The following is a 19,520-nucleotide window of genomic DNA, read 5'->3' as shown; positions in this document are numbered from 1 at the left end:
TAAAGGAGAACGTTTTACGGACAGGTGAGTGTGTGATGCCCAGGTGGAGGAGAGGGATGGATGGTAGTAATACGTCCGAGTCGGTTGGACTAGGGGACGCCTCTCCTTCCCCTCCCCGCTCGCTAGCCCACCCTGAGAGTTGGGGTACTCGGAAGCCGGGCCACTGTGCAGGGTGGATGTAGTCGCGGCCTAGGCCCAGTCCGTGCCCAGGGTTGTCACATTAAAAAGTTAAGGGCTAGGAGGGATGGTGACAGTGATTCGAGTGGTGTGAAAGACTACGCCACCTGTGGTTTCTGGTGATCCTCCACCAGCGCTGCGGCAGTCCTCTGATGCGGGATGTCGTGGCAGCAGCAGATGGTACTACTCCCCACAGGCGGAGCAGGGCCTCAGGGCAGAGGAAACGGGAGGATGGGGATTGTAGTGGAAGATGTGGTGCGGTGTCGTGCGGTGCCGCGTTGCAATAAGAAACCAGAGGCCATAGGGGTAGTCTTCCAAGCTTTCCTCTCCCAGTGCTCACGATGACGGAATACTCAGTTTTCCTTAAAACATTTGTGTCAGGGCAATCGGGACGTTTGAACACCCAAGAATCTACTTGTACCACCACTTAAAGGGGAAATCCTTTTTTCCGTAGCCTATGCCGTTTAAGTCTCTATAACATCAGACATGATGTATTACACACTGTATATAATTATTATACGCAATGGCCATGAATAAGGCTACTAATAAGCACATAACAATGTTGGCGCGGGAACTATTTACCAGGTGTAACACCATGCGGAAGGTTACTGACAGTAGGAGGAGTAACTTTTCACACATAACACGACCAGAACGGGAATAGCTACGCCCATGTACTAGCACCGCCCACATATGCAAATACATCATGTTTCTTCCAATAGCGTTGAGCTCCTGCGCTTTGCTCCGCCCCCGGAAATAGATCTGGCAGCGTACTAGGCTGTGAGGAGTGAGGTGTTTGGTGCACGCCGGTTGTGTGTACGGCGCTGTGGTAGCGGTACCATGGCGGCCCACGGAGGGCCCCGGGTACGGGCGCTGTACTCCTGCGAGCACTGGGAGATTGTGAAGCCGTCAGTGAGTGAGCTCTCCCGGGAGGTCCGTACAAACATTCTGTGTACAGTGAATGGATGCGGTAAAGTGCTCCCTAACCCCCCCGCTCTGAACATGCACTTGGTGAAGTCTCATGGAGTACAGGTGAGAGAATCCTGGGACGTACCAAAAAACATCATTAAAAAGGGAGGTTGTAATAATAATAATAACAACAACAACAACACAAATTCCGTGGAGGAGCAGAAAATGACATTGTGATTGTATGGTTGCTACATTGTCTGCAGATATGGGAAGTCGGGTGTAAATGGGTGGGCTACTAGCTAGTGCCCATCTATCCTTTATAGGCATTAGCAGCCAGCACAGATCAGGTTGATTTCCCATTGGAGCTCATTTTACCTTCATGCTCTATAGGCTGCTTTTTTGTATTCCTCTGTTATTCCTCCTGGCAATACATTGACAACTGGGATTTAAAGGGGTTGTCTAGTTTCATATGAAAAAAAGGGGCTGAGGTTGCATATGTTGTAAAATAAGAAATACAGTAGTTGTTTAAACTCGTGTCTACAACATGTGCATTAACCGTCTCCTTCTCCTCTCTGCAGCCTGACTGATGAGCGAAAGGATTCATAAGAACCCCTGATCACGCGGCTATGTCAGTGCCTGAGCCCTGCAGACCCCCTCCCACCGGCATCTCTTCTCATTCGACCATGATGAGGTGGCTCCGTGATAGTGATGTTGCACCAGGCCTAAACAGAAGAGATGCCAGGGAATAAAAGGTTTGCAGTTTGCTGGTTGGCAGCCACAGATTATGGTTCTGCAAACCATATGTGGCTGTGCAGGGACACATCCGCTAAGAAAAAAAAAATGCCCCCATTAATCTATTCATACATTTCCAGGAGGAGTGACAGAGGATCAGTGCAATACAGAGATCTAGGACTAATGCAGAATATTTCTATGTGATAAAAAATATGTAGTATCGATAAGGATTCCTGGGGGTCCAACATAAGGAATCCCCCCAACGATTTGAGATAAATGGATTAACAACTTTGCTACCCCTTCAGCAGCGGTTGGCTGGGAGCATCTTTTAGCAGACGTGGTCCACAGCAGTCAAAGACCCCACTGTCTAGACCTGCTCCTCTTTCCTGAACTGGGATCCCCTATATGGCATGGTGAGACCACCATGGTGGAAAATTCATGGAGAGGTGATGACGTATGTCGTGAGCTCGGCTCTCTCCATGACTTTCATTGAAGTGAATGGAGAAAGCCACAGAACCCATTGATGTGGATCATACTGCTAGTACCGGTACCTATCATACACCCATGCCACATTCTGTTGGTGGGAATCCACCTTTTAATAGTGCGGAATTATAAAATACTCCCAAGAGATACGAAATGGTATTAATAAGCCCCCAATATGGGTTTAATGTTTAGCACTATATAGAGGTGCCCTGATCATTATCAATACGCCGCCTGATGCGCTACTGCCGGCATCACTGTGTCGTGCAGAGGTCTGAGCTGATGTCAGGACATTTGTTTGCTTCAGTTTCCTGTTTATTTTATTATATTAATCTTCTGTTTGTCTTGTTTTCCGCTGTCAGCCTGTGATGCAATGTAACCGCTCCCTATTGTGTGCGGCTCCTGCCTGCGGCCCACGCTCCACCCCCAAAGGCTTTATCAGGATGGAAGGTTACTGAAATCTATTGTCCTGTGGATGGAGGGTCGTCTTTTGATCCTTTTTATAAAGTTTTGATTAACTTTTTCACTTTTTACTTTTCCTAAAATGACTATGATTGTCAGGCTGGATAGTGGAAACTAGACAAAGTTCTGCATAAAACTCTAATTATTGCTGTCGGTACTTCCCATTAAATGAAATGTCACTAGTTTTTTTTTCCCAGCTCATCTGAGAGCAGTATGATGTAGGGGCAAAGACCCCGATTCCAGTGATTTCACTTACTGGTCTGCTTGCTGTAGTTTTCATACAATCCACTGTTTTATCAGCAGGAGATTATCACTAGAAGACTAGTAATCCTGCTACCAGGTCATTGTCCATATTCATGAGCTCTATATAACCCCGCCCCACCACTGACCGCTTCCTGCCTATGCAGAGTACATAGAAAGCAGCCAATCAATGATGTGGGTGGGGTTAAAAGGGCTCAGTATTCAGAGATCTGCAGCAGAGAAAACTAATTTTATCAAAACTGCAGAAAGCAGCCTAGTAAGTGCCACAACCTTGGAATCTGGGTCTTTGCCACTACATCATGCTGCTCTCGGATAAGGTAGCAAACACCTGATGATAGTTGATTTTCCCCTGAATTTGCTTTTGGAAGAATAGGATAGAACTGGAGAGATGGGCACGCTTCATTACGCTCCATAGGAAATACAGAGGGCATATCACATGACCCCATGCACCAGTGCAGTTTGTGATGACCCCCAATTTTTTTTTTTTTTTTCGGATCACAATTTTTATTACAAAAAAAAAAATTAAAAAAAATTGCAATTCTCACACTGGCCACTGGGGCTTTTTAAACTTTGACTTCTTGTTTCAGGAAATGCATATGTACGTGTAGCCACAATGGTCAGGTCCTGAGCCCACCTTTTTTATATTTCAGTGTCAAATGAGCATGTGCAAGTTATTTACAAACAACCTAGAATGGTAGCGTGTAAGAAAGCCATGAGCTATACTCTCAGGCACATAGGGTGCGGCCATTATTGCATTGGTGGCTTCTTTTTGTCTAATTTCTGCTAAGCTCCAGCGTTTGATTGGCGCCAAAATCTTCTTTTAACTGGTGCAATTTCGTAAGTCTATTTTATGCATTCCGTTTCTTTTTGATCGCTATTGTGAGTGGCTTTTGGGTTTTTCAGCGGTTTCATAATTTCAATATTTTTTAAAAGACGCTACATTTTTCCTCAAATATACTCCAGTCACCTCCCTGGAGTGATTTTTAAGTACTTCTGGTTTTTTTTTTTGTAACTGTGAGGATACAGCTTCTAATCTTAATTAGCCAGACATCTAGATTTGTTAGGTCAAGAGACATACACTATTGTGTTGACTTTTGAATGTATGTGTTTTTCTTTGGTGGGTCAAGAAGGACAGACTAGTATTTGTATAACCCTGAATGTTGACTTCTATTGGTCTGTGAACAATGATGTTTGTTAAATTGCATATTATACTAAGCCAGCTAGTTGTTGATTTACAAGAGTAGGGGGATACCAACTATGCAAATTGATTAAATGCTCAAACAATGAGACCCGAGCCCTGCACCCCCCCCCCCACCCCCCAACCTGTGTATACAGGTACACAGATGTAAATATAAGAAGGGTTTTCTATCCTGCTGCAAACGAGAATCAAAGATCAGATAAACTATTCAGGACAGTAGTTTGGTAGCATGGCTCCATCCAGAGAGACACAGATTTGGATTCTACAGGATTCCAGCCTAAGGGTACGGCCCTGGCTAGAAGGATACAGATCTGCTCCATTGACCATTAGAGAACCCATGAATAAATTTGGGGAGACCAGGTTTGGACAATTAAGTCACCTGGCTACATAGATATGTTGTTTGGGGTTGCCAGGTGGGACCCTCCAGTCACCTGGAACCCATGGAGACGTTCAGAGAAGCCAGGGTGGGACCAGCTGGTCATCTGGCCCCATGAAAACTGTCAGAGAGGCCAGGGTGGGACCCTCGGGTCTCCTGGCCTTGTACCTCGATGGACTGTCAGCTTCCTAAGCTTGCCGCTACCTCCTCTCTGTGGGGGCCCACCAGAAGCGGGGGGCCACTGGTTGAGCCCTGGAAGTCCCAAAGTCGCTGCTGTTCTATCCCAGGTGGGTGGAGGAGAAGGAAGGGTGAGACTGTGTAATGTTCTACCATCTTGGGTATTTGCTGGGACTGTCCTATCGGTTTGTCTGTTTGGTTCAATAAAGTATTGTCACACTGTTTTACCCTCACCCTGTGCTGTCTGAGTAGTGTTACGCCCACGGAACACCGTAGGTTTTAACGCAACTCGCACAAAGTTAAAGAAAAATAATTAATTTTGTTTTTATTTTGCACAAAATTCATTACCCCCGTGCACCATTTTGAAGAATCTGGTGCAAAATAAAATGTTTACAAATAAAGACAAAAAAAATAAGTCACCTTTTTAGTAAAATAAAATATATGTACAGTATGTATATATGCGCAAGTGATGAATCCAGGGGCTCATGGATTTAAAAGGGGGACCGAGGACATGTCAACCTCCATACTTTAAGGGGTGAGCACAAGACCTCTGTTGTTGAGAGCACTGGCCCCAGCTAGGAACATGAAGCGGACAAGCTGGGAAATGTCACTCTTGTGTGTGCTAGAAATATAGATAGAAATATTGGAAATCCTTGGCAGTCTGGTACTGATGTTGGCAGCATGCATGGGTGAATCTAGTGCAGGCCTGCTCCATCAGGCCCCCTCCCCGACGTGTAGCAGCGTGGTGAGGTCAGCTCACTGCTGACATCAACACATTGCTGCTGGGGAGCCGCACAGGAAGAGGACCCTTCAGGCACTGGTAAGCGCTCCATGGAGGAACCAAAGATTTAATGTCATGTTATTTTAGATGAGGGATGGGGGAGGGAAGGGTAGTGTTACTACGAGGGCCCATAATGTGGCAAGTTGGGACATTATGGGGCAATTAGGGGGTATTGTAAAAGGGGGCATAATATAGCGATGGACCATTTAGGGGAGATATGGAGAGGGGCGGGGCGTGGGGGGGGGCATTATGGAGTGGGGCAGAGCAGGGAAGGCAGCCTTTTTTTATGGTCCCTGTCGGGATGTGTTGCTGAAGACAGAGGAAAGTCTATGGAGAGAAGCTTTGGGCATGGCATCTGTGCTACATGGAGACAAAAGGGTTTCAAATTACTCCAATCAGATGTCACCTATAAGGTACCTGGATGTAAATGTTTTTTGTGACACTGTCTCATCAGTGCTGTGGTTCCTGTATGGTGGCTGGTAACAACACCACCCAGCTCATCTCCTTACTATTGTTAAGGACATAATGGAAATTGTGGGTTCATGCAATACAGATTTACATGGGTCTGACCTGACAATACAGTTGATCACTGTACCGAGCTTGGCGCTGCATTCATGTACTGACGGTTGTTCTGATCTTGTACACCTGTAGCAATCCATAACGTCTTTAATGGCCATGTTAAAACTTAGTGTTTTTTGTTTTTGCACAAACTGAGCAGAAACTCCCCAAATCCTTCTTAAATAGTCAAAATGTATTTCTGGTGATGTATTAATGCACTGATGGTGGTTCTGGTGATGTATTCATGTAACTAACCCTTTCCAAAAGTTTTGCTGCCCTTGGGATTGGTTCAGTATGGCAATGTGGCCCTTGGACCAAAAATGTTGTGCACCCCTGATCTAGTGCATGGTGCTCATGATGAACAATGAATTATGTTAGAGATTAACTCACTAAAGACATGGGTTGTTCGCTTATGGGTACACCCGGCAGCCCACCGATCAGCTGTTATCCGTGTCTGCGGCTCCTGGCCGGAAGTGATCATTTGCCGAGCTGCTCCGTCTATTTTGTAGTGGCGGGGGCTGAGTACTGCACATCCGCCTCCTCTTCACTCAACAGCCAGCAGATGTGCAATACCCTGCGATGGCCATTACAAGCAGAAGGAGCGGCTCCACAATCGAGTAGTTCAGGCTGCCAACGCCGATAACAGCTGATCGGCGGGGGTGCCAAGTGTCAGACCCCGGCCAATCAGACATTGATGACCTATCCTGAGGAAAGACCATCAGTGTAAAAGTAGTGGACAACCTCTTTAAATTCATATATTTGGGGCTAAAAATCACTTTTGCAATTTGGTTTCATTAAAAAGTGAGCCCGGTTTTGCTTATACAGGCTATTTGTTTTGCTGTACATTCAACTTTGATGTGATCTGTGGTCCTAAATTAACTGATAGGAACTCCAGAGACAGATACAATCACAAACTCTCCTTCAGACCATCCAAAAGGAGCTCAGACAGAGCTCTGCATACCGTGCAGCCCACAGATCTGTCTGCATTGTCAATATGAAGGTGCCCTTTAACTATAATGGGCTAAAACTAGTGAAGCCCATTATGTATGGGACTGTATGTAGTCCAGGGCTGCCCCGCTGCGGCAAGGGCTGCCCCATGCAAAGACCAGGGATTTCAATGGCTAAAATACAAGTTTTGCTGAAACTTTTCCAACAAAAAATGTCTATCAATCTGATCTCATGATAGACAATGCCTTCAAAAAGCAGCTGCTGGGGTAATCAGCTGATCGTCGCTCCTACCTCTCCCCAAAGTCTGATATCACTCCCTGATATTGATGGCTTTCATAAGGTTAGACAATCAATTTAGCTGGAAAGTTACAGGAGGGCTTAGTTTTCTATGTAGAAGTTTGGGTAGTGGATACCTTATACAATATGGAAAGTGCCCATTTCTTAATGGGGCAGAGATTCTTGATTATTCATGTAGCTGCTTTGCAGGTACGTTATGTACTTTTATTTTAGTAAATGTGTCCTCCTGGCGTCCTTGAAAATTTTCAGCTCATTGACGGTCACCATCTGCTGCTTCTTCTCATCTAGGGAATTTCTTAATTTGTGCTTTTGGAAGTCCCCTAAGTCTGTTCCTCTCCGGAGCAGGTGTACGATGTTGCCTGGTGCCATCAGATCTGCTCCGGTGTACCGTATAATGTGACATTTTTTGCAATGCTGAACCCGGTACAATTTATTTTTTAAACTACATTGGCTTAGGTTTCATATCACAGACCGATACTTTACATTTTCTTTTTTTTTTCTTTGCAGGATGGAATAACGAATCCTACATTAAGGAAAGATTTAAAGGCTTCACAGAAGCTGTACTGCTGTCCGATAGAAGGATGCCCACGAGGAACCAACAGACCTTTCTCACAGTTCTCCCGTGTAAAGCAGGTATGTGTCCTGCTTATATAAAATCGAAGATGTCCAAGCATCGGACCACACATCTTTAGGGTTTCCATGTCCAACACCCCCACCAAAAAAACCCTATAATGTATGAAGCAATCTCACCCCTCGGGTCCTGTCCTACCCTACAGCTGATCCAGCCTAAAAGCTCCCCTCTTCCCACCACAATATTAATAATAAACCACAGATTATTATTTTTTTCCCCTTTTGTATCTTGTCTTAACCTCAGCACTTCATGAAAATGCACGCGGAAAAGAAGCACAAATGTGACAAATGCGGAAATTCATACGGCACCGAGTGGGACTTGAAGCGGCACGTTGGCTACTGTGGGAAGACGTTCAGGTGCACGTGTGGCTGTCCTTACGCCAGCAGAACGGCTCTGTTATCACACACCCTCAGGATGGGCCACGAGATTCCTGTTGAGCACAGGTAAGAGATTTATATGTAAGATTATTATTTAACGGCCTTTGACTCCGTCTCGACCCACGGCGACTTGATGGAAGATAGATCTCGTGCAAGCCTAGAGAGGTCCACCAGAGTCTTCACGGTTAATTTGACTGTATCAAGCCATCTGGTTGCTGGTCTTCCTCTTCACCTTGTTCCTTCTATTCTTCTGACCATGATGTCCTTCTCCAGTGATTGCTCACTTCGTATGATGTGTCCACAGTAGGCAAGTCGTAGCTTGCTGATCCTTGCTTCCAGCGTCCTCTGTTCCAAACTTGATTTTTGTTCTTCTTGCCATCCATGGTATTGATGACATCCTGTTACCACATTTAGAAGGCGGTGATCCTTCTTCTGTCTTGTTTCTTTATAATCCAGGTTTCACATCCATATGTTACTATAGAAAAGACCAGACTAATAATTTTTATTTCTTTTTTAAATTGGGGTACTTTCACACATTACAGACCTGTTGCAGACACTTTCCATAGCAAATCCAGAAGTTGGATAGTGTAGATTTAGCTGCAGATATTACTGTGGATTAGAAGCCTATTTGAATGACTGTTCAAATGATAGATACCTGTGCTTCCTGGCCTCCCGTGCCAGCGATCCATCCCATATGATCACTGCAGCCTCAGGCTGTCGCGGTCACTTTGTGCAGATGTCCCGTCCTAACGGCTGCAATATTAGAAGCTTAGAGAAATAATTTTTGAGGATTTCACTGCCAGGGTCTCGACTCTCCGCAACATTGAAATTGCAACAAGAAGGAAAAGTGGTGGCATTATGGAAATCATAGGCTGTATAAACATGTTGGTGATATATAAATGATGATAAAATGGAAACAAAAGTTTCCCCTTCTCCCATGACAGCACCACCTGAGAGAGGGTATCCGCCCACCAAGGACAGGAACCTACTGAATAAAAAGGCGGTAACTCTCTTCCGCATCAGTTTTGGTTCCTGTCCTTGATGGGAGCCTCTCTAGGTGGTGCCTCGCCTACCTGATCGTGGGGTCTGGACCGTGGATCCCGGGATCGATGCGGCCTGGAGGCCGTGAAGAAGCAGCAGATGGTCCTCTGTTCCCAGACTCATCTTGCTGGCACCTGGGTCTGCGAGCGGGGGGGGTGCCTTTCGGGGTCCTCTCCCGCGTGCGCTGGGTCCTGCGGCCGGGTCTGCGCTCGCATGATGGCCATGGCTGAGCGCGCCGGCAGGCAGGTCTTCCGGGCTGCGCACGTGCAGCGTCGCGCCCTGTGACGTAGCGCGTCGGAAGTCTGGGCTGCGCACGCGCGGGGTCGTGACGCACCCTAGCTCGAGTGCACTGGAAGCCTGGGTCTGCGCTTGCGCGGGGTGCGATGTCCAGGTCATCCCCGTTTGCAAGCGCGCCGGAACCGCTGGGCAGCGCAGGAGGGATCCTGCGGCGTAGCGCGCCAGCTGGCATAAATTAAAAAAAAAAAAAAAAAATCCTGCGTTAAGCCGAAAGAGAGTGCACACTGTTGCCGGAAGGGGAGGAGCCCAAAGAATGTGGAGCCCCTTATTCTTTATAAGGATGGGAAGCAGTCCAGATGGCGGTGTCTGCATCCCCGTCATGATGAGTGAGTAGCCGCAGTCACCTGGGCAGCAGCTTTCTCCACCGCAGGAGGAACAGCAGCAGCCACAGCTGCCAAAGCAGCGTAAACAACTCAAGCCGGAGCATCGGGAGTCTTCCCATCTTCAGAGCCACAGCAGTGGGGGCCGGCAGAACCGGTCAGAAGAAATCTCGTCAATCCACCTCCGCCAGATGGGAGCTTTCATGTGAACGGCAACCACCGCATCCAGTACCCTAATCTGAACGGCAGTGTGGTGAGTGATCTTCGTGAAAGTTCACCTTAGTAATGTGCTCTTCTGTTTTTTTTTTTTCTCCCTTCTCTCCTTTCATTTCCTTCTGGTGTTAGGAACCAAAAAAGTGTAGTTCCAAGAATAAAAATAAGGAGTGTGCATTATGCAAAATTAGCCTTCCCACCTCCTACGCTAAAAACATTTGCTCGGATTGTATCCAGAGAACCATAGCAGAGGAGTCCTCTAGGTTCTCTATGGAATTAAAAACTTTGATCCAAACGGAGGTCAGGGATTCCTTTAAAAGGCTTGACCTCGCGTAAGAAGAGGAAGCAGAAACGGGTTTCCTCAGACTCAGAGGAGTCAGTGGAGTCCCGTTTCACGAGAGAATATCCTTCCCCCTCTGACCTCTCCTCATCATCAGAGTCTTTGGATGATGACGGAGGGGGTAGGCCTTGTTTTTCAGTGGACAATACTGAAAGACTCGTTAAGGCTATAAGAGTGACTATGGGTATTGCTGATACTAAAGCTCCCAGAACAGTTCAGGATGTCATGTTCGGGGGCTTAGAGGAGACGCACATTCCCAGTTAATGAGAGAATCAAGTCTCTTATAGATAGGGAATGGAAAAAAACAGAGCGGAAAGGCCAGCTGCCTTCTTCTAAGCGGAAATACCCTTTTGAAGAGGAGGATGCAGCTAAGTGGGACAAACCCCCTAAAATTGATGTGACCATTGCGAAGTCCTCAAAAAAATCCACACTGCCCTTTGAGGATTTGGGGGCCCTAAAAGATAAGCTTGATAAAAAGGCGGAGTCTTTTCTTAAACAGGCCTGGGAGTCGTCAGCGGGGGCTCTGAAACCGTCAGTAGCAGCCACCTGCACCGCCAGGTCTATGATGATCTGGCTTCAACAGTTAGAGGACCAGATCAAAGGGAATGTCTCTAGAGAGAAAATTCTGTCGGATCTTCCTCTTGTGCAGGGGGCGGCTGCATTCCTTGCGGATGCATTTGCAGATTCAATTAGGCTGGTTGCCAGGTCAGCAAATATTTCTAATGCAGCCCGTAGGGCACTATGGCTCAAGAGCTGGCCAGGGGATGTGCAGTCAAAGTCTAAACTCTGCTCAATCCTTTGTTCGGGGGTCCAACCTCCGAGAATAAGAAAGCCCCTAAGTGACAGACCTCCCCAGATGGGAGGAAGATTGTCCCACTTCCTTCCCGCCTGGGAAAAAATCTCGTCCAGTACTTGGATTTTAGGGATAATCAGGAGAGGGCTCAAGTTGGAGTTCAAAAACATTCCCAGAAGCACCGTCAGAATTTCAGCCCCCCAGAGGCCTAAGAGAGCAGATGGCCCTGCAGCAGGAGGTACTCACTCTGGTTGTGAAGGAGGTTCTGGTAGAAACACCACTGCCCGAGCAAGGGAGAGGGTTTTACTTAACTCTCTTCCTAATAAAGAAGCCGGATGGCTCCTTCAGAACCATTGTCAACTTGAAGAAGCTGAACGACCATCTGATCTACAGGCCATTCAAGATGGAATCAATAAAATCGGGCATAAAAATGTTGTTTCCGCACTGTTATATGTGCGTCCTCGATCTGAAGGACACTTACTACCACGTCCCAATCTTTCCTGCACACCAACAGTTTCTGAGGGTAGCTGTACAGTTCGGCAAGCACATAAGGCATTTTCAGTTTGCAGCTCTTCCCTTTGGCATCTCCATGGCTCCTAGGGTTTTCACGAAGATTATCCTGGAAGTCACAGTTCATCTAAGGGAGAAAGATATCCTAGTCATCCCTTATCTTGACTATTTTTAGTGGTGGGCAGATCAAAACAACTCTGCTCACTGGCTCTGGCGGAGGTCATGGCCAGTCTAAACGGCTTGGGTTGGTTGCTAAATTTAGAAAAATCAAGACTGAAACCAAGGAAGGTTCAATCATTCCTGGGTCTCATTTTGGACTCAGAAAACCAGACCTGTCTTCTGCCAGAGGACAAGAAACTGAAGATCAGTTCCCTAATATCACGGGTAATCAGCAATCCATCCATGACCTTGAGAAATGCAATGTCTCTATTGGGAATGATGACCTCTTGTATCCCAGCAGTTCAGTGGGCCCAGTTCCATTCCAGACGTCTTCAGCAGGAGATCCTGACAGCAGACAAAAACGGCTCAGAGGTCGCCTGGATGGAAGAATATTGCTTCCAAGTTTAGTGATCAACTCGCTGGATTGATGGATGAATCCGGTAAATCTACCTCTGGGGGTTCCTTGGTCTTTCCAGGTGTCAGATACGATTACGACAGATGCAAGCGCAGAAGGCTGAGGAGGTCACCTGAGATCATTCAATACAGGGCCTCTGGTCAGATAGCGAGACGGGTCTCTCCTCCCAACATGAGGGAGCTGTTGGCAGTCAGAAACGCGGTAGTAGAGTTCAATTCTCTTCTTCAGGGTCATCACATCCGGATAATGTCGGACAACCGAACGACAGTCGCCTACATCAGTCGCCAGAGAGGTACCAGATCCCTTCCTCTGATGTTAGTAGCGGATCAGATCTTTTGTTTTGCCGAGAGTCATCTGTTCACGCTCTCGGCGCTGCATATAAAAGGAGAAGAGAACGTAAAAGCCGATTTTCTAAGTTGGCACATCTTGAAACAAGGAGAATGGGAGTTGAATCCAGCGGTATTCCAGCAGATTGTCGGCTGATGGGGACAACCTCAGATAGATCTGTTTGCAAACAAAAACAATCGGAAAAGGCCGTTTGCGGTGGACGCGCTGCAAATTCCTTGGGATTTTACCCTGGCCTATGCCTTTCCCCCTCTAATGCTGATCCCTACCATCCTAAGGGAGATCTGAGAAGAACAGGCGAGGGTTATATTGATCGCCCCGTTTTGGCCCAAGAGACCATGGTTCACTTGGATGAAGAGAATGTCCCAAGCGGATCCATGGGTTCTTCCGGCACCCCAGGTCTCCTCAGGCAGGGCCCAGTCTTCCATCCCCAAAGATCGGGCCTGCATTTGACGGCCTGGATTTTGAAAGGTCACTACTAACGCAGGAGGGGTTCTCTCCAGGTCTAGTTACTACTCTGCTGGCGAGTAAGAAGCCGGTGACTACTAGGATCTATGGCAGAACCTGGGCTAAGTTTCTGTCTGCCTCAGGTCAGTCCGCCAAAGGGAGGGTTACTATTGGGGCCATCTTAGAATTCCTTCAGAAAGGCTTAAGCATGGGGTTAGCCACCAGTACCCTTAAGGTACAAGTATCAGCTCTGGGGGCACTATATAATTACGACTTAGCAGCGAATAGGTGGATCATCAGATTCATTAAAGCTTTCAGTAGATCTAGACCTATTCCTACTCCAAGGATGCCTCCTTGGGACCTTAATCTGGTTCTACAAGCACTAACCAAGTCCCCCTTTTGAGCCCTTAGAGGAAGCTTCGGAGAAAATTCTCACCTTAAAAATAGCCATGCTGGTAGCTCTAACTTCAGCTCGTGATCTGCACGCGCTGTCAGTTAACCATCCGTTCACTCAGGCGTGTATGGATAGAGTAACCTTAGGCCGGGTCTGGTCTTCTCTTCCAAAAGTGGCCTCCAAATTCCATAGGACACAAGTAATTACTCTCCCTTCCTTCTATCCTGACCCTAGGGATTCGGAGGAACAAAAACTTCACACTCTAGATGTTAAGAGGGTATTAGTCCAGTATTTGGAGGTAACGAAGGCCTGGAGAAAAAGTGACACCTTATTAATTTCATTTCAGGGGGCTAGGAAGGGGCTTAATGTTACAAGGGGGATCATAGCTAGGTGGGTCAGGGACACCATTGGCTTAGCATACTCTTCTAGCAATCTGCCAGTTCCAGAGAACCTGAAGGCCCACTCCACCAGGGCTGTAGCTGCTTCCTGAGTGGAGAAAGCGGATGTGCCCATCGACATCATATGTAAGGCGGCAACTTGGTCACCTAACGCTACATTTTACAAGCATTACCGTCTTGACCTTTCCTCTTCTACGGATCTGTCCTTTGGGAGGAAGGTGTTGCAAGCGGTGATCCCTCCCTCTGGTGTCTGATCTCTCTAAATCTCTCAAGTGGTGCCGTCATGGGAGAAGGGGAAAAGATCCTAGTTACTTACCGGTAACTGGATTTTACAGAGCCCATGACAGCACCCTATTAATTCCCTCCCCTTTATCACTTATGGTGTGCACTTCTTAAGGTGTTGTAGCAGTTAGGTTAGTACATATTTTTCGGAGGCCCTCTCATGCTCTGAAACAAAAACTGATGCGGAAGAGAGGTACCGCCTTTTTATTCAGTAGGTTCATGTCCTTGGTGGGCAGATACCCTCTCTCAGGTGGTGCTGTCATGGGCTCTGTAAAATCCCGTTACCGGTAAGTAACTAGGATCTTTCCAAAACATCTGAATTTATTCAGTATGGAGCATGAGTGACACATGCTGAAATTTCCGCACTTTCAGCCTCAACTGCTATCAATGAGGTTGTTAACCCCTTTTGACATGAGACGTATCCATGTGTCCCTGTGGCCTGGTACTTACCGACATGGGACGTATGGCTACGTCTAGGCGATTTTGTGCGCACCGAGACCGTGCGGACGCGATAGCTGCTGGGTGTCAGCTACTTCTGACAGCTGACACCCGGCACTCAGTGCAGGGAGCGGTGCCTGCACTGCTTCTGCCACTTTAACCCCTTAAATGCTGCAATTACAGCATTTAGCGAGCAGGCAGAGGGACGGCGGCCCCTTTGCTCTTGGATCGGAGACCGCGCGCTGTCCCGATCATTGCCATGGTGACCCGACATCCAGGCCACCAGGCACTAGCGAGGTAGTTAGATCATGCGCAGTGCATGATCTAACTAACTTGTGTCTGCAGGGCTGACAGCTATAAGGCATAGCAATGATCCTGCACTGCTATACCTTATAACTGTGATCAGACTGCCGAAAGTGAAAGTCCCATAGTGGGACTAAGTGTTTTTTTTTGTTTGTTTTTTTTAAAGTTGTAAAAGTATTTTTTTTTTTTAAAAAATCACAAAGATAATAAATATTTATGGGTACAATATATTTTTATGAAAAAAAATAAAAAACAATAAAAGTACACATTTGGTATCGCTGTGTCCGGAACAACCCAACCTATAAAACTGTCCCACTATTCATTTAACCTAGTGAGCACTGTAAAAAAAAAAATAAAATAAACAAGGCAAAAAATTGCTTTATCATACTGCCAAACAAAAAGTGGAATAAAACACGATCAAAAAGACTAATGTAAATAAAAACTGGTACTGCTGAAAACTTCATGTTGTCCTGCAAAAAAAAAAAAAAAAAAACAGGCTGCCATAAGTTATAGCTCTCAGAATAAAGCGATGCAAAAAAATTTTTTTCTGTAAAAGCGCCAAAACATTGTCTTTTTTTTTTTTTTAAGTGTAGTGTCGCTGTAAACCCGAAGAATAACGCAGCCTTATAAATTTGACCATACGTGGAACGGCATTTTAAAAAAAAAAAACAATTCCTGAATTGTTGGTTTTGTTTATTCTTCCTCCCAACAATCAAAATGGAAAGCTATCAAAAAATGTCATGTACCAACAAAAACGTCAACTCCTCCAACAAAAAACAAGCTATCATATGACTGTTGGCTGAAATATGATGGCTCTCAAAATATGGCGATGCAAAAACTATTTTTTTTTTTTTTTTGCAAAAAAAAAAAAAAAAAAAGTCCTAGTGTGTGACAGCAGCCAAACATAAACCTGATATGAATCTGGTATCGCTGTAATCGCAACGACCAGAAGAATAAAGTCTAATCACTTACACCACACGAGGAACGGCGTAAAAATAAAACCAATCTTTCACTTGCGTCTGATTTGTTCATTCTGCCTCCCAAAGATCACAGTGAGGCTCGGCTCACATTTATCCTGTTCTGAGCGCTTGCACCGGTTTTGTAGTTTTAAGAATGGTGTCACTTTGGGGTATTTTCGGTCATATTGACCCCTCAAAGTCACTTCAAATGGGATGTGGTCCCTAAAATAAAAATATTTTTTTGTAAATTTTGTGTGAAAAATGAGAAATCTGCTGTTCAACTTTTAACCCTTATAACTTCCTAACCAAAAATTAATAATTTGTTTAAAAAATTGTGCTGATGTAAAGTAGACATGTGGGAAATGTTATTTATTAACTATTTTGTGTGACATATCTCTCATTTAACGGCATAAAAATTCAAAGTTTGAAAATTGCAAAATTTTTGCCAATTTCTGTTTTATTTCACAAATAAATGCAGGTCATATCAAATACATTTTGCCACTATCATGAAGTACAATATGTCACGAAAAAACATTCTCAGAATCAGCGGGATACGTTGAAGCGTTCCAGAGTAATTACTTCATAAAGTGACAGAGGTCAGAATTGTAAAAATTGGCCTGGTCATTAACGGGCAGTCTTGGGGGATAAAGGGGCTGCTTATGGGACTTGCACTCATTGCTGAATAAACCCAGATATTTTTGAAATGTTTTTTTTTTTTTATTTGTATATTATGTCCATCCTGTGATTTCCAGATTTCCATGACTTTCTTCTTGGTGTTGCAGTTTCATTGTTGAGGAGCGTTTGTTTTTGTGGATTTTAGCCACCTATACTTGACTGAGTGAAATTTGCAATGAACCTGCATTATTTTCAGACTAAATCGACATGCTGCTGATAGAAAAATGTATGTAATAAATCTTTGTAATTTCTGGTTTGCTTGCAGAGATCCACCTGTAAAGAAGCGTAAACTTGAAGCATCTAAGCAAAATCAGAAAATTGTGATAGAAGAACAGCCCACCGTGTCCACAGCCACCACAAACGTCAGCCAGCAGGTGGCCAACATAAAGGCACTTGCCACAAATGAAACATACTCTAGTTCCCATGTGACAGACATCCCTTGCATCCAATCAAACCAAGCACAAAAGCTTCTTTTACCAAAACCGAAACTGACCTTAATTAAACTACCCGTGGTGCAGCTGGCCCATCTGCCTGTCCTAGTGTCATCTGCAGAGTGCTCCATGAAGCCCATGATGGTTGCTGTTAATAATCGAGGGTCGTTAATGAGTACATTACAGATATTGCCTCCATATAACGGGACTGTTCTTTCTGGCGTAGATGCCGATGCTTCCTTATCGAGTAGTTCTTTAAATACGTATGTGCAGGTCAATATGGAAGCATCGCAGCCCCCTATCTCTAACACTGTGATTACGAAAACCAGAACGACATCTGATGTCCAAACAGACTTGTCGTTCTTCTCGCCTAATATGTTGCCAAATAACTCTTGGACCTCTCCTGAATCTTGCGTGTCGTCTTTTTCTCAGACAGACTTGTCAATCAGTGCCCAAATGGCTCTACCTATTAGTGTCGAGACTCAGACGCTTCACGAAAGTGCTGCTTTTCCCACCAAATCTCTGTCGGAGGCCTCCATTAATCCTGGTGGCACTTATGGAATTTCTCGGGAAACCCAAACTAACACTATGTTGAGAGATAACCCGCTCCTGGTGGACCAGTCTGTTATGTGTGACAGTATCTTCACCAGCACCAGCTCTCTTTACACCGTATCTACACAAACGAGCCAGGCTGGCCAAGCTTATATTTCAGGAGTCTTGGGACAAAACCTTCTGGAAACCAGTAACCTCAAAGACCTAAGGGTGGAGGAAATTAAGCCAACCTCTTTCATGAATTTTAACTCTCAAAATGTGACATTCCCACCTCAAAACATGATCGATAACCAAACTCAAACCATGGAACTTTTGAGCGATCTGGAAAAGATATTCTCGGACAACATATCCAGCCAGTCCATGTCAGGTGGAGACCATAACCTTTCGTCTAATTGTAACCAGAACCCAAGTCTAGATTTTGACATAGACGAGTTCTTTTCCGCCTCAAACATCCAGACGCAGACGGATGAGAGTGTGTTGGGCAACCTCAATTCTGAATACTTGGATATTGAAACACAGACAGACTTTTTGTTTTCCGACAATTCAGTCCAGCCCTTCACGAACAAGGCAAACTCCAACCTTCTCGGCATGGAAATGTTTGATACGCAAACCCAAACTGACCTCAACTACTTTCTAGACAATAGTTCTCACTTGCGTCTGGGGAACATCCTGAAGCAATCTAGTTTCTCGATGAGCACAGACTCTTCAGATGCTGAGAGCCACACAGATGGGTCATCAACCAGCAAACCGCTGCCTTGCCCCAGCCTCGAGAGTCATGTGCAGCTGAACTGTGCCGAAACGCAGACTACTGACAGCTCCTTTGATACTCTTGGAAGTCTCTTCTTGACTAGTAACGAGACCCAGACTGCTATGGACGACTTTCTCCTGGCTGACCTGGCATGGAATACAATGGAGTCTCAGTTCAGCTCGGTGGAGACCCAGACTTGTGAGGAGAGGTTCTCTTTATTCTCTGAGAAATCTGACAACTGAGCACTTCACCTCCGAACTAATCACGCCGATAGCAGCGAATGAACACTACTCCCCCACTCCCTCTATTTATTGATTTGTCCATGCATGTCTTCATGTATCCTGCTAAACAAACCATCTTGTTTCGCACCCGCTGTAAAATGTGACAGCATCTGCATGGTGCACAAACGACTACGGCCTAATGACTGAAGCAGTGCTATTTTTACAGTGATTCTGAAATGCATGTGTAATTGTACATCATACTTGTAGGCGGCTGGCTACTTCTGTATATTGGCGACGACACACGGAAAAGCACTTTATTTATTTGGTTTCCATTGTAAATTATTTATACAGTGATGATAAAGAATATCGGACAGCAAAATGTCTTCTGTTTTTATTTGTTAGGTTTTGTATAGTTTACCTGCATAAAACAAATTTCTCAGAAAGGGCAGGTATTTTATATTCCCCCCCTCTCCCCTTCATGACCACACCATGGGAGCAGGATACACCCATCAATGACAGGAAGCCTACTGAATAAAAGGGTGGTTCCTCTCCCCCGCATCATTTAGTTTCCTGTTCTTGAGGGTACCGTAAGTTGAAGATCAGGACTGTTCAGGAAGGATTCAATGAAAGACTTATCCAGGCTGGTTGCTGGAGGAATGCGGGTCCTTGAAGCGCCACCACCGGTTCAAGGGATTTGTGCGGAGAACTTTTTCAAATGTCTGCCGGCTGTTGCGTCGTCCTGGACTGCGCATGTACAGAGCGCGCTGGATTGGCATATCCTGATGTCGAGCGAGCTGGTGATGTAGGCCGCCCGGGTCTACGCATGCGCAGGGCGCGCTGATGACTAGGTGATTGCAAATAGGCGTGCCCGGATGTGC

The 19,520-nt window shown here is 45.7% G+C and overlaps 1 protein-coding gene across 4 annotated transcripts; it reads left to right on the top strand.

The window, feature by feature from the left end:
* The first annotated feature begins 926 nt into the window (after positions 1-926).
* ATMIN (ATM interactor) lies at positions 927-19,035 on the top strand. 4 transcript variants are annotated; one of them, XM_073659124.1, is made up of 5 exons: positions 1,073-1,206; positions 1,662-1,835; positions 7,861-7,986; positions 8,228-8,427; positions 16,956-19,035. In XM_073659124.1, the coding sequence occupies exons 4-5, from the start codon at positions 8,234-8,236 to the stop codon at positions 18,661-18,663; spliced, it is 1,902 nt and encodes a 633-aa protein (XP_073515225.1). In that variant the 5' UTR covers positions 1,073-1,206; positions 1,662-1,835; positions 7,861-7,986; positions 8,228-8,233; the 3' UTR covers positions 18,664-19,035. The 4 variants fall into 4 exon arrangements, with proteins under 4 accessions (XP_073515223.1, XP_073515225.1, XP_073515224.1 ...); XM_073659122.1 differs by lacking the exon at positions 1,662-1,835 and having other exon boundaries at positions 927-1,206; XM_073659123.1 differs by lacking the exons at positions 1,073-1,206; positions 1,662-1,835 and adding an exon at positions 1,843-2,362.
* The last annotated feature ends 485 nt before the right edge of the window (positions 19,036-19,520 follow it).

Source organism: Phyllobates terribilis, unplaced genomic scaffold (assembly GCF_046119375.1).
Source record: "Phyllobates terribilis strain yellow unplaced genomic scaffold, ASM4611937v1 Scaffold_13__5_contigs__length_258822181, whole genome shotgun sequence".
Taxonomy (NCBI): domain Eukaryota; kingdom Metazoa; phylum Chordata; class Amphibia; order Anura; family Dendrobatidae; genus Phyllobates; species Phyllobates terribilis.
Note: the sequence above shows the minus strand (reverse complement) of the source record. Positions and strands in the feature narration are given on the sequence as shown.

Bases quoted from the DNA above. Each gene is read 5' to 3' on its own strand.
- ATMIN (XM_073659122.1), top strand. From the start codon at position 1,015: ATGGCGGCCCACGGAGGGCCCCGGGTACGGGCGCTGTACTCCTGCGAG. The intron at 1,207-7,860 runs GTGAGAGAATCC...TTTTCTTTGCAG, and splicing joins TGAAGTCTCATGGAGTACAG to GATGGAATAACGAATCCTAC. The intron at 8,428-16,955 runs GTAAGAGATTTA...GTTTGCTTGCAG, and splicing joins GAGATTCCTGTTGAGCACAG to AGATCCACCTGTAAAGAAGC.